The 14,284-nt window shown below is 39.9% G+C and overlaps 1 protein-coding gene and 1 long non-coding RNA gene across 5 annotated transcripts in view; one reads left to right on the top strand and one right to left on the bottom strand.

The window, feature by feature from the left end:
- Window positions 1-130: 130 nt before the first annotated feature.
- LOC117827988 lies at window positions 131-2,603 on the bottom strand. Its single transcript, XR_004634309.1, has 2 exons — window positions 2,060-2,603; window positions 131-316 (listed from the first exon to the last, which is right to left on the bottom strand). It is a non-coding gene; the product is annotated as an uncharacterized LOC117827988 (long non-coding RNA).
- Window positions 1,698-14,284, top strand: part of glcci1a (glucocorticoid induced 1a) — a 30,966-nt gene continuing 18,379 nt past the window's right edge. For 2 of the 4 annotated variants that reach the window (XM_034704916.1, XM_034704917.1), the window contains exon 1: window positions 1,698-2,426. In XM_034704916.1, coding sequence (XP_034560807.1) covers window positions 2,069-2,426 — 358 coding nt within the window. In that variant the 5' untranslated portion in view covers window positions 1,698-2,068. The remainder of the gene's footprint in view (window positions 2,427-14,284) is intronic. The other 2 variants (XM_034704914.1, XM_034704915.1) reach the window with 1 other exon arrangement.

Consider the following 14,284-nt stretch of genomic DNA (forward strand, 5'->3'; position numbering starts at 1 on the left):
CACAGTGAAAATTTACCAGGTTGCTAAACACACACAGTATGTACCATAATGATATGAAGTGAATGATGCAGGGAGCATAGCCTAAGAAAAAACAATAGTTACAGAGTTATTGTAAAGCAACGATAAGAGATGTTTAGAGTATCTGCACAGCTACTTAGGAATTTATTAGAATTTAGTACTGGTGTGAAACAGTCTCATTTCAGATGCGATGAAGACCTGCTGTAGCGCTCCTTCTTGCAGTCAGTAGAGGATCTCAATGCTGACCGGCTATCGTGGTGCAGATGATTCATGTTTCAGCATTCATGGTTCCTAGAGTCTGGAGGAAGAGTGGAGAGGCATGGAATCAGAGGTATTTGAAGTCCAGGGTGAAGTTTCTGCAGTCTGTGATGGTTTGGGGTACCATGTCATCTGCTGGTTTTGGTCCACTATGTTTCATCAAGTTCAAAATCAACTCAGCGTCTACCAGGAGATTCTAAAGCACATCATGCGTCATCTGCTGACAAGCTTCATGGAGACACTGATTTCCTTTTCAACAGTACTTAGCACCTGCCCACAGCACCAAAATTAATGCCAAACCGTCTCCAGACCATGATGTTACTCGATTGGACACCTCACCTGTCCTGAAGAGAATCTGGGATATTTGACAAGAGGAAGATGAGAAACCCTGACACAAAAATATCTTACGGTGTCCGTCCGTCCATCCATCCATCCATCCATCCATCCATCCATCCATCCATTCATCCATTCATCCATCTATCCATCCATCCATCCATCCATCCATCCATCCATCCATCCATCCATCCATCCATTCATCCATCCATCCATCCATCCATCCGTCCGTCCATTCATTCGTCCATCTATCTTTCTGTCCATCCATCCATCCATCCATCCATCCATCCATCCATCCATCCATCCATCCATCCATCCATCCATCCATCCATCCATCCATCAATCCATCCATCCATCCACTCGTCAATTCATTCGTCTGTCCATCCATCCATCCATCCATCCATTCATCTGTCCATCCAGCCATCCATTCGTCAATTCATTCATCCGTCCATCCGTCCATCCATCCATCCATCCATCCATCCATCCATCCATCCACTCGTCAATTCATTCGTCTGTCCATCCATCCATCCATCCATCCATTCATCTGTCCATCCAGCCATCCATTCGTCAATTCATTCATCCGTCCATCCGTCCATCCATCCATCCATCCATCCATCCATCCACTCGTCAATTCATTCGTCTGTCTGTCCATCCATCCATCCATCTGTCCATCCGTCCATCCATTCATCTGTCCATCCATCCATCCAGCCATTTTCTTCCGCTTATCTGGGGTCAGGTCGCAGAGGCAACAGTCCAAGCAGATCAATCCAGACATCTCTCTTACAGAGTGTATAAATGAAAAACACTTTGCAGAGTTTGGACATTTTTGTATTTAAAAAAAAAATGTCTTTGATCTTAGGAATCCATGTATTAATCTGAGGTACTGGATTACTGATTTCAATGAGCTATAAGCCAAAGTAATGAAAGATGCACCTGTATGTAGGCCAGAAACCACTTCAAGTCAATCTGCAGCTCATCTACGTTGGTTAAAGCTCCCACACACCAAATGATGAACCCGCTGACAGATCCAGGAAGTAGTCCAGGACCAATCAGAGAGTAGTCGTAGTGATTTGGTCCCACCCATAGTCCAGCCTCCTGGGTCTGGAGTTTTAAACTGACAACTGTTATCTTGGAAATTGTCGCAGAGGAACTTCGGAGTAGCGAGCTGGACAGAAATGACCGATTTTCCAAAGTAACGCGATAGTAACGATTTGTCCTTCAGGGCAGGAAGTTACTTGGGCGTGTTTGGAGTTTGTTTACTCGGACGCAGAAAAGTTCACGTCGCAGTGAAGTGTCGGACTTCAGGAGGTGAAATCACTTTAGAACTTTGACAAAGTTTGTTAAGATGGATTGCGTGCAGGATTGCAAGCCCGTAAAGTAAAGTTGGGAGCTTTATAACAGGACATTGCACTTTTTACCACTTATATTGTTACATAAACAACTTTATCACCTGGGCGTTATGTCAGCATCAACAACAGAAGCCAGCTCTTCCCCGCAGCGGGTCCAACACAGCGGCTCCCCTCCAGCAGCCTCATGCCCCGCCTGCAGCAGCAACACCACCGCGGTCCGGTTACATCCTATCCGCGCCACGGTGCCGTACCAGCTTCTGCGTGGAAACCAGCACAGCCCAACCCGCTCCGTTTCCTCCTCCTTCTCAGCAGCCGGGAGCAACTCAGGACCGACGACGTCCCGTTGCTCCAGTCCCGCCAACCCGGGTGGAAGCGGCTCGGACGGCAGGCTGGTCCCCAGGCAGAGACTCTCACCGCCGGACAGCAGGAGCACACCTGAACCGTCTGCGTACTCACCTCCTTCCAAAGGTAATCTTGTCCTTCCTGAGAGTAAATGCAGCTCTTCGTTAAAGCACACATCATCGTGCAGATAGCTCGGTGCTAACTTATGCTATAGAGAGAACGTCACACAAAACTAGCTTAAAAACCTGCCAACTACACAGTTTCGGCCACAAATGAGGAGGATTTATACATTTCCATACAAAAAACAAGATCCAATCGAAGAAACGCAATCTACTCTTTTATTCGGCGTATGTTTGATTTTACATCCAGCTTTAATTTTCAATTAAATGTCTTTTTCAATAATTTTTCCCAGCATTCGCCATCAGGCGCCACGTTGTTTTGATTAGAGAAGCTAGTGGAAATTAGAGGCGAATCGGCGGAAATTATCACATTTAAATACAAACTACTGCTTTTATGATTTAAAATAGTTAAGCCGAATTGTACAGCGGGCTGTCTTTATTTAGAGGAAGGTCACTATATTGTTTTAAGCTCCTTAAATTCCCCATTAAAGCCAGACTACCTTTAACTGTCACCTTTCCAAAGCAGGTTCAATGTAGCCTGCTGCTCCCTCTAACTACGATGCTCCCCATTTCGAGATGCTACATGGCTAGCTTGCTAATTGGGTCATAATACATTAGGGAGCTGATGCTTGTCGCTAAAACACGTCGAGAAGAAGTGTATTATTGCTATGCTTCCACAATATGACATGCTACAGTGCTCCACTTTACATTACATTTACAGTTTATTTATAGCACAGGTCATCCCAGGCTGTTTTTGGTGTTTTAGTCCACATTCCTGATGTTACATGGCGATTTAATCTGAATATTTGTATATCAGCTCCCACATTTATGAACACATTGCATTGGTGCTCTCCCTGTCATGATGAGGTAAAGATGTCAGGACATGGATGCCTGTGTAGTGATGATGCAGCTACTCTGTTGAGGATAAACAGGGCTCACTGAGCTACATGCCACGGATGATAATCCAGATTGTCACTATATGAAATAAACACTGAAAGCTTGTTGTTAAATTGTCACAGTGAGGTTGTTTACCATGATAGAAACGGAAGAAAGATGTCGTCAGCTGGTAGCTCTGTGACTCCTATGGCAACATTGGGGCCTAGCAGTCAGTGAGACATAAACAGAGCCCTCTGGGCAAGCAGGCCAACCACTGCAACTACATGCATGCATATGAAAAATACTATTTTAAACATGTTAACAAACCCGAGCATGTGTGCATTCAAACAGGAATGTAAATCTCTTGCAGATACACTTGTGTTTGTGCAATTATTCCAGCATTCACAAGTGTCATGGTTTCAGCATGTTTACAACATATTTATGAAGGGCTGTTCTGGATTAAGATGTGAAACATGCTTTCACATGCCGTTTGCTTTGATTATTCAACTCGTAAACATCATGACTGCTGACAGCGGCGTGTCCAGGATATTTGGATCAGGGTGGCACGCATCAAATCAGCGTGGCAGTCAGCATGGACCCCTGCCAAAATCTTAAAGAGACGACCTTTCCTAAACAATAAGAGTAGCTAGAGGTGAAGTTTTTATTCCTCCAGCAGATGGAAGGAAATAATGTAGGAACAGTGGTGTACTCAAGTTGTTTGAGGGACAGGGCAATAAAAATGAAAGGGCCCCTGCTGTGTGCCATGGGGCACCAGCGCACAGAGAGTTGTGGTAAATACAGATCTGACTCTGGCTGCATTTTGAAGACTGTTTTGTTAGCTCTTCAGTTTTCTGTCTCTCCTTTGCGTCTTGAAACACAAGGTGGTAACAGGTTTGGTTCTAGCCTGTTAAAAATAATGTTTGGCTTGTAAAAAATGTGCGTGGAGGGAGTAGAGGTCATGTGTTGTAGGCTTTTTTGAGCAGATAGGTTTTGAGTTGATTTTTAAATGAATGAAAGGAGTCCGAGTTATAAGAGTATTCTGTGGACCCTCCCCCAGGACGGGTTGAGCATCTAACACCTCATTCCCTGCATTCTTGTGAATATTCTGATACAGTAAGTGGTTGAATTTGAATGACTTATAAGGAAAATTCCTTTTAATCAAAACATTATTTACAAAAAATAAGTGCTACCTTCTTCATGGAGCTCACATTCCGTCAAATCTAATGATAATTTCCACACGATCCTTCTAAAACTGAGTATTTTAATGTAACTCACACATATTAAATGATAGAAGTGTTACTGTTTTAAAACTTCAAAAACAAACTAGAATAGATTATTGAACGTAACTCACAAACTTGCATGACAACTAAACATGAAATAAGGTTAAATTACCACTACAGCACTTAATCACATTTATCTATTGGAAAGGCATCTGAGGGGCCATTTTATTACATTTTACTGATGGGAAGAGCACCTACGAGGACATTTGTTTCACTCATTTTGCACTGAACAGCCATCAAAGGCAGCATTTTATAATGTTCAATCTGCTACAGGGTCAACATAGGGACATCGCAATGTTTTTGCATGACATGAACGAACCACCATAAAAGCATTTCAACTGGGCCTTGTGTTTAGATTTTGAAAAAATTGACATTTTGACAGAAAGTTTTTAACTTTTACTGAAGTTGAATATCGGTTCCAGAAAGGGCTGGGCGATAAATTGATAACGATCATTATCGTGATATAATTTTTCTTCGATATATATATATATATATAAAAAATGTTCTATAAAAATTAGATATATTTAAACTTACCAGCTCAAAGCAGAGTCGTTAGTCTGACACTGTTTCGACTCTTTGTTAACTATTAACTTAATTCACTTCATTAAATATACTTACAGGATGAGGGTAAAGGAAGAGACAACCTCTGCTGTGAACACATTTAATGTCCACCGTGACCGTAGTACAACTGAACACTGAATAACCGTGATGCATTCACTGCACTGTGGGAAAACAACATCACACTGCCCGTAACCCTTAGTAACCTTAAAGGGTAGAGCACTAATCAAAACAATACTCTACTAAACTGAAACACAATATACAATTTGATGTATCTTTATTGCAAATCTAAAATAAAATATGCAAATGATCTCAAGCTGAGAAAACTAAGAATCTACAAACTAAAATTCTGCCTTTAAATTTAAATGAAATAATTATTTTATATTTATTCTGATAATTATCTGTATCGACTGTTGTGAAAACTTTTTATCGTGATGACATCTTTTTCAATATCGCCCAGCTCTAATTCCAGATATCGATTATTGGTTTCATGAACAACTAATAATTTGTAGCAGCATCGGCTCTGAAAAAACAATATCTGTTATATATTGACCCCTTACTCTCTAAGTAATTTTGGGGTCTTCTTGCCCAGAAATTACAGTTTCATCATCAACCAGATTTCATGCAGGACTATCAGCAGATTTCAGGATAAAAACAGCCCTAATGGACCCAATGTGAACGACCTGCTCAGCACCACACTTCAGATATACTCTGTTCACGTCTTTAGGGTGAACACATGAATATGTGTTTCCCATTTGTTAGATGGATGAAGAGCCACAATTAATGTGAATGCTACTCTGTCTGCTGGATACATTAAAATATATGTGTTGTCTTACACAGTTCAAGTCTCTGATATTAAACAGCTGTACGTCATGATTGAATCCACCAATTGACAAAACATGTGTCTTGTATTAACACAGAAATCTTAAAAAGGCCACAAAATGCATGTTAAGTATTAAACGTCATGACATTAGATGAATATTTGAATTATAGGCTGGGTGTAGAGCACTGAGGAGGGGACATGTTGAATAGTTTCAGATCATAGGAAGTGGTTGTGATTTCATTAAAAGCAGCCTTCAGCTAATCTGTGAAAACCCAGTCGGTTTAGGGGTGGGTGATATTGACAAAAAGTATATCTCCATAATTTTAGGCATTTTGCTGAAAACAATAATTGAGGATATTTTATGGCGTTAGATTTATGTCAAAACGGGCGAGCTCGTAAAAACATATGCATGAGCAGAATATTTCACACGTGCAGATATGTACTCCTTGCGGGGAAATTCAACAACCAAGAGGTATTTAGGCAGCTGATGTATAAAAGCACAGGGACAGAGGTGGGGAATGACACTTGCTTGTGAACAACAATTCGCACGAGCACAAATCTGGCTGGCTTGTGTGACAGCTGCCAATCACCGTTAAGGTTCAGAGGTCATGTGGGTGTGGTCAAGTTGAAAGCTGACCAATCATCAGAGGGTCATTGCGTCACCTGGTCTCCGCCTCCAATATGTCAAAAGTAGTTTGACTCGCGCGAGCAGAATTCAGCTTGGAGAGCAGAGCAGTGCCTGTGCGCGTGCGTGTGTATGCCTCGCTCTGGCAGAACTGATTTGTGCTCTCGCAAATTGTTGTTCACAAGCAAGTGTCATTCCCCACCTCTGTCCACGTGCTTTTCTACCAAGCGGCAAACTCTGGTCTCAAACGATGAAGCCAATGCGGAAGTGATATAAACTGCAATACATCGAAAATCCGCTTGAGGCTGGCTGCAGAAACACCGGAAACCACATAGATATGAATGGGAAAAGGCGATCTTTGCAGCATTAATAAACATGTACAGCCTGGTTCAAAAAACGGCTTGGCCCTACAAAGCTAATCTCTCTAATGGCACACACTGTACGGGGGGTGAATTTTTTTCTAACATGACGGTTAAGAAGATATTAAGATTATGAGTTTTGCCCAAATAAGGACATGACTGACTCCCGGTCGGGAACACACAGCCATTGACTAAGAGACTCACACTACGTCACACTCTGCCTAGTTGAGTTCCGCATTACCAATATGGCTGCTGCCGTCGATTTGCTTCAAACCAGCTCTCAGGAACAGATGGGTGACGTCATGGATACTACGTTCATATTTTATACAGTCTATGTTTTATACACGTTCGCAGCTGCCTAAATAACTCCTGTTGTTGAATTGCCTCGCGAGGAGTACATATCTGCGCGTGTGAAATATTATTATTAAATGCTCCTGTTTACGTTTTTACAAGCTCGCCCGTTTTGACACAAATCTAACGCTATAATATTTAAAATACGCCAAAAATGTGTAAAGAAACCAAAATGTATTTGTAAAAGTTCTGTGTTGTACCACCTCTCTCTTGCTAACAGTATATTAGATGTTGGTAATGATACTAATAAAAACAGTTCTTGTGTTGTCCCTTAAAACTGAGTCATTCAAGTAAATACAAAAACACTGAAATCAGCCGAGCAGGTATTGAGATCAAACAGTGACAGTATGATGAAAACATTTAGTTACCAAGGTTTACTCAGTCTGAATTTTTTTTGTCTTGTTTTGCCGTCCTTTGTCCGTCGTGGTCGACTGCTGACTCATGCTTTTCATATCCTTCACATTTTGTCTGGTGGTTAATTTGATGGTCTTTTGAGCAACATCTGTCTTGGAGCCAAACCAGCTCCATGTGAATGAGGATGATCAACGTCAAGCAATTCAATCTGACGATGTAGATTTAAGGCTGCTGGTCTTTGTGTTTTGTCTCCTGGCACTGTTTGTTTACTCATTTTAACCATGCAGGCAGCTACGCTAGCTTAGCTTGTTGTGATGTGTGAACACTGCTTTTGTTCTCCATGTGCATGCGCAGCAGTCTGTCTTAATACCCTGGATCATACTCACAGAAATGGAACTTTAAATATGTGCAGTACTTAATTTTGCATGATGAATCAAAGTTACCGACATGCAGAGGCATTAGACTCTTTTGTTAATGGCTTTTCATTTCAGACCAACCTTAGTTTCATCCTTCAGTTAATCACACGAGCTGCAGTCTTTCTGAAAAAGAGATCTGACAGGGTGAACCATGCTGAGTGTTGTTTTTTAAATATTTGATAGCAGCTCCTTTGTGGTAAAAAATGTTGAGATAAGGAAAGAAGAAGAAAATAGAGTAGTAGTAGAAGAGAGAGAGATTGCAGTTGGACACTAATCCAAAGACAGCAGATCTATTTCTTTATCTTGGCGACTTTTGCACTTACTGTACTTCTGTTGTCATTTTATCGTACAGTTTTTCTTCCTCCAACCTTTTTATATTTTACATTTAGCTCCTATTTGATGCTCTGTATTACTTTTTTATTCTATAAAGTTTTATTTTATCCGATTTGAACTCAGTTTAGACTTAACTTTCTGCTCAGGAGAGAGCTTCCATTATTTTATACTTTTATGATTTAAATTTTCTGAACATGGGTTGAATTTGAGCTAAAATAATCCCTGCAATTAATGATCTGCAGAAAACTGATAGCCAGCTATATTTCTTGAGGCAGAAAATCCCAGAAATGAACCGTTGACACAGAGAAAATACGTTTAAGTTGTGACCCAGGCTTTGAGAACTTCTGACATTTGTCACAGTCCTCCTCACATTTGACTTACTGAACGCTCAATCCATGAATCGATAACAGCGCTCTACGATGGATACATTAGATATGAGATGTTAAACCTGTGAAATGGTGGTTAAAGTGGAGCCCTCTGAATAATGCATGAGCTCCCGGTGTGAGAGTTTCTCTGCGGTTTGACTTGGTCACATGACTCAAAGTCATGCAGGGTGACCTTGTTATCACACAAAGGTATTAGCAACAAACAAATAGAGGAGTGAACTCACAGATACACTCACACCGATCAACACACACAGTATCTGCATAGACTGAAACACTCACACCGACTTGTCAATCTGAAATGTAACACAGGACTCCCAAACCTGTCTCAATGGAGAAAGTTATTGAATGAGATCGATGCATGGACTGACATACTTTTAACATTTCCATTGAAGGTAACGTTAGACGATGTGAGCAAGACTTTTGCAGGAATATTCCTCTCTTGGACATTGACTCACCTTTAAACATAAATGAGTCAACTGTCCCAGCTTTGAACATTGTTGCTGTTATCACTGCTGCCACAAAGTTTACTAATTCAAAATGCTAACAAAAGCTAACATTTTTACCACAGTGTCAACAGGCAGAGGTGAAATGTGCCCGATTCCTGTCCACGGATGGATTTGATATGACGTGTATGATCAGGCTGTCCCTGGCGTCGCTTTCACTGTTGAGAATGAATCATCGTTGTCGGGTTTTGACCAATCCGAATCAAGTATTTAACACATCCTGGGATATAAATGCTAATAAACAAGAGGCTACAACCAGGTTACTTCTGCCTTATGCAATTCATGAATGGATGCTTCAGTCTGCAAGGATTTCATTCGGCTCTATGAATTCGGAGCTCAAAAAGTGAGGACTAAAAATGGAGATGGACTGATTAATCACTCTGGGCCCATAAATGGCATTTTGAAATGATCAGCATCGGTCAATGCCTGCTCTCACGAGGCTGACTAAGAAATAAGTCGGCAGACTGTGCAGGCAGCCTTGTCAGTGTGGCTGCTGTCTATCAATATAACATCCCCTTTAATGGTAACAGGATGACAGTCTATCAAATCAAAAATAGTTACCAGCTGGTGTTTAATTAAACTCTCTTTAATGTTACTTCTAACCTAAATATTTGTCATTGTTCTGAAATATATAACATATCTCAATGTATTTTTTAATTTCCCAAGTTTCTTAAAAATCCATCTGACATATATTTTCTTCTAAGATAACCATTTAAATTCAACGGTAGCGAATACAACGTGATATCAGTATTTTATGTCGCCCATCAGCTGACCTGCAACCTTGATATCAGCATCAGCCGTGAAAAACTGATATGTTTTCGACCACCACATGAAATTGTCTTTTTTATTAACAAAACTTTACATCAGTTAAAATACACAGCAGACTCTGGCTGATGTGTGACAGTCATAATAATTTGGTTTTAGGCTCCTCTATTTTAAAATGGATTATTCAAAGATGACGTTTAGCTTTTGGTGAAGTCTGTTCCCCTGTTGGGACTCGGACCTGAAAGTCGATATGAATACAAGTTTGCAAGTCCATTAATCCATTCATTTGTATTTATATAGCAACAAATCACAACAAACTTTATCTCAAGACTCTTTCCAAACAGAGCAGGTCTAGACCGTACTCTATGTTCTATTATTAACAAAGACCCAACATCAAGACAGGATAAGATCCAGTCCCCTCTTACAGACAGGACTCAGTGTGATCTCATCTTAATCCACCATGAGCAGAGCACTTTGCAGCATTTAGCAAGTTACAGTGGCAAGGACAAACTTCCTTTAACAGGCAGAAACCTCCAGCAGGACCAGACTCATGTTAGACACACATCTGCTGAGACCATGTTGGAGAGGGGGATAGAGGGAGGTGAAGAGAGAGAGATGATAGTGGTGAGACAGATAGAAGTAGTTGTATCAGCTGGAGTCTGGCACGTCCACAGCAGGTGGACGTCCACAGCAGCAGAGATCCAGAGGAACCTACGAGACAAGGGAGCTCAGGGACTCCAGAAAGGTCTATGGTTAGTAGCTTTAATGGGACAGGGAGAGTGGATTGTACTCTTATTTTCATATTATCTGGATTATTAATCCATCATGGGGAAACATTTGGCAACATTTTTGGAACCAGGTGTGAAAACTGCAGTTATCTGTTCCTTAAAGCCAAGCATGATGAAACCATGGCGTCCATTCTTGACACGTTTATCCTCATAAAACAAACATGAGTCCAGAATATGAGCATGTTTGGTTCAGAGGTTTTGCATGTTATTATCAGGAATCAGACTCTTAATGTTTATCCTTTCATATCCAGATATTATATATTAATTGGAGCACTGTCTCCATGCATGCAAAGGGAACAAAACTGAAAGAATATGAATGAACTGATTCTGCCTTCAGGCCCAAAACATGCATAAGAATGAAAATGACTGGTGGCTGAATTGATGGAATATCACTTCATGGTGTGCCAAACCAAGATATGCAGCGACTAAGCCAAAACCTCCAAAGACGCAGCAGAAACTGGGCAGGGCATTGAATTTAATGGGATAAATTCATCTACCAATTGAAATAGAACAAGTGTACAAAGAGTACAAGTGTCTACAACTTGAACAAAACAAGGCAGATTCCTGGGTGTGCCAAAATGATTGAAATGTCATCATGCATGGAAAAATACTTGGTGTCTGTTTTTCTTCAGTGGTGAGATGGTAGCTGCAAAACCGAAGCTGTGCTTGCACAGTGAGGTCACAGAATCACACATCAAATGACAGGAAGTAGTACGCCTGTTTCAGTTTGAGTCATGTATCAAAGCCAGCAGGGTCATGATTGTTCCTGAATTTAATTTGATTTGATACGCAGCTTGGTTATTCACCACATGTCCATATTTGGTTTGCACTGTAGAAGGTATTTAGCAGACAGTGTGTTGACATGCTGTGCAGCCAGTGGTGCATTTTTTATATCTTTTTACTATGAATATCACAGTCTAACAATAACGCTCTGGTTTCTTTCAACGAGTGTGTGCTTGATTACAGAAACAAGATGATCCAAATTTTAAAAAGTAACACATACACTAGGAGTACATTCCTTTCATTGCACAGCTAATGTGCCTAAAGCTCTTTTTACAGCAGCATTATTCCTACCAATCATTCCTACAGATCTTGAAAAGATTTCAAGGAGATTTTAAAAAATTGAGGTCATACGTTTTTTTGAAAAGTCTTTAATTCGACTCTTAAATTTGAGGTCACAGAAATATTTTAAAGATTTATTTTTACTCGTAAGCGGTTTAACATTTTTTAAACTTTTTTTTTTCAGTTTTGTTGATTTGATTTGTTTGCTGGGATGACATTTAACAGCAGTAACGACAGAGTCGTTTATACACATACTCAAACAGAAGATGAACAGGGCAAAGATCGGGGAAATTTGGCTTCCAGATGACAAAAACAGGAAGTAGTTGACAGGCGGACAGTTATTATGGCGCAACTGGCATGAAATGCAAAAAGCTCTTTAATTTTGGTAAATATGCCACGCCTCTGTTGATTGCACCTCAGTCTGCAACTTATTTATTTATTTATTTTATTTGCACATCATAAAAACATCAACAATCTATGTAATGGAATCTTATAAGTGTGCAGAGGAGGTTAGAAGTCCCAAAGAGGTTTATGAAAATACCTTCCCTTTTTCTAAATAAAAAGTTATAATAAGCAGCAATACAGATAAGTTAAAAAAAACAATTCCATAATTGTACATTTAAAAGACATAGTAAAACAATTAGCTCAGAGAAGTATGTTGAGACTTGTTAAATTAGTGACCTTTTCAGATGCTTTTTGAAGGATGATAGTGCCGATGCTGAATGTAAAGATGTGGGCAGATGGTTCCAGAGAGATGGTCTCTGTATTTCAATGTGTACTGATTAAGGGAAGTCTGGCAAAATGAGAGGGGGAAGTTTTTTTGAATGTCTGGTATTGTAAGAATGAATGTCTGAGGAAAACTTAAAAACAATCTGAAAAGTACAGGGCAGGTCTCTGGTTAAGTGTACATATTTATATACAAACACACAGGTCTGATAGATATTCACATTAAAAATGGATAAAAGTTTGTACTTTTTAAAAAGAGTAGCAGATGAGTCGCAACTTTTAGAAAAACTAATCATCCTCAAATATTTCTTTTGAACTAACAAAATCTTATTTAGATAAGTGTGGACAAGGAGCTGCCCACACAGAATTACATTACATAATGTAAGCATTGTTGCATTGCAACAATAGAATGTACTGTCTTAGTTGGGGTCTTAAAAGATCTTAACTTGATTTTCAAAAGCATGCAGAGTATAACTCACTCAAGCATCAGCCTTACATTCTGTCCACTGTACATCCCAATGCACAGAATGCCCCTCAGTGTCCAGCTGCATTAGGCCTCTGTGTTAAAAGCGTTCCTGGTTACATAACTTCCTTTAAACTTGAGATAAGTTGTGAGTCCTTTCTGGAGGCAAATCGTGTTTAACATCCACAGCAGCTCAGATCTATTTTTAGACCACTGGTATCGTACAGTGAAGCTTCAAGTGACAGATTTCATCCATTATTTTCCAGGAGCTTCTCCTCTGAGAAACCTGCTCATGAAGCATTTCTGTGTTGTTTGTTTTCTGGGTTTTGTGTCACCTATCAGCACATTTCTCATTTTATAGTTTTATTGTCAGCAAGTTTACATTGTTATATTTAATTTGGACTTTGATACGTGTTTTTTAAATTTGAATTACTTCTGATTTTTTAACCTTTTACACTTATTGAAACTCTTTGGGCAGGCATATTAAACAAGAGTCAAAATACTATTTTAAAAGTAGGACTGTCAAATGATACATTTAAAATATCTTCATTAATCGCTACATTTCCATAGTTAATAGTGATTAATCACATTTTTAATCATGTTTAAAATTATTTTATTTTATATTTTAACACAGTTTTACAGTCCTTGTTAACAAAGTACAACAATTCTTATCAGGGTCTTGATTTGGGGATCAAATTAATGTAATGATATTCTAATGAATGATGATCTATTACACCAGTGTGGTCTGAAACCATGACTTAGAGTGAGCCTCAGAGTGTTTACTCTGTCAAATGCAGAGTTTATTTTATTTTTGAAAGCAAAGGAGTTCAATGTTCAATCAGTGTCAACATGGTGTGCAGTAACTATGATTACTCACTGATGTCCAGTGATCGCTAGTTAATTTGATTTGCACTTTTCAGGAGTTCCAGTTTGGCTGCTTTCTCGGTTTCATTCAGGTCATGTTTACGTGAAATTACTGTTCCCCCTGATAGTAAGGCATATGACCGGTCACAACAACTTCCACAGTGTTGACTGAGCAGCAGTCAGTTGATCATTTAGTGCTGCAGGGAACTTCTTTGATTGTTTTGTCCTCAGGTCTGTGGTGATTCTTGACCTCCAGAATAGTGTTCACTGGTTTTTGTGATGCGGTTGGCCCCTGACATCAGTCTGATTAGCTGCACCTGTATGCTTAGCTCT

Source organism: Notolabrus celidotus, chromosome 16, assembly GCF_009762535.1.
Source record: "Notolabrus celidotus isolate fNotCel1 chromosome 16, fNotCel1.pri, whole genome shotgun sequence".
NCBI lineage: Eukaryota > Metazoa > Chordata > Actinopteri > Labriformes > Labridae > Notolabrus > Notolabrus celidotus.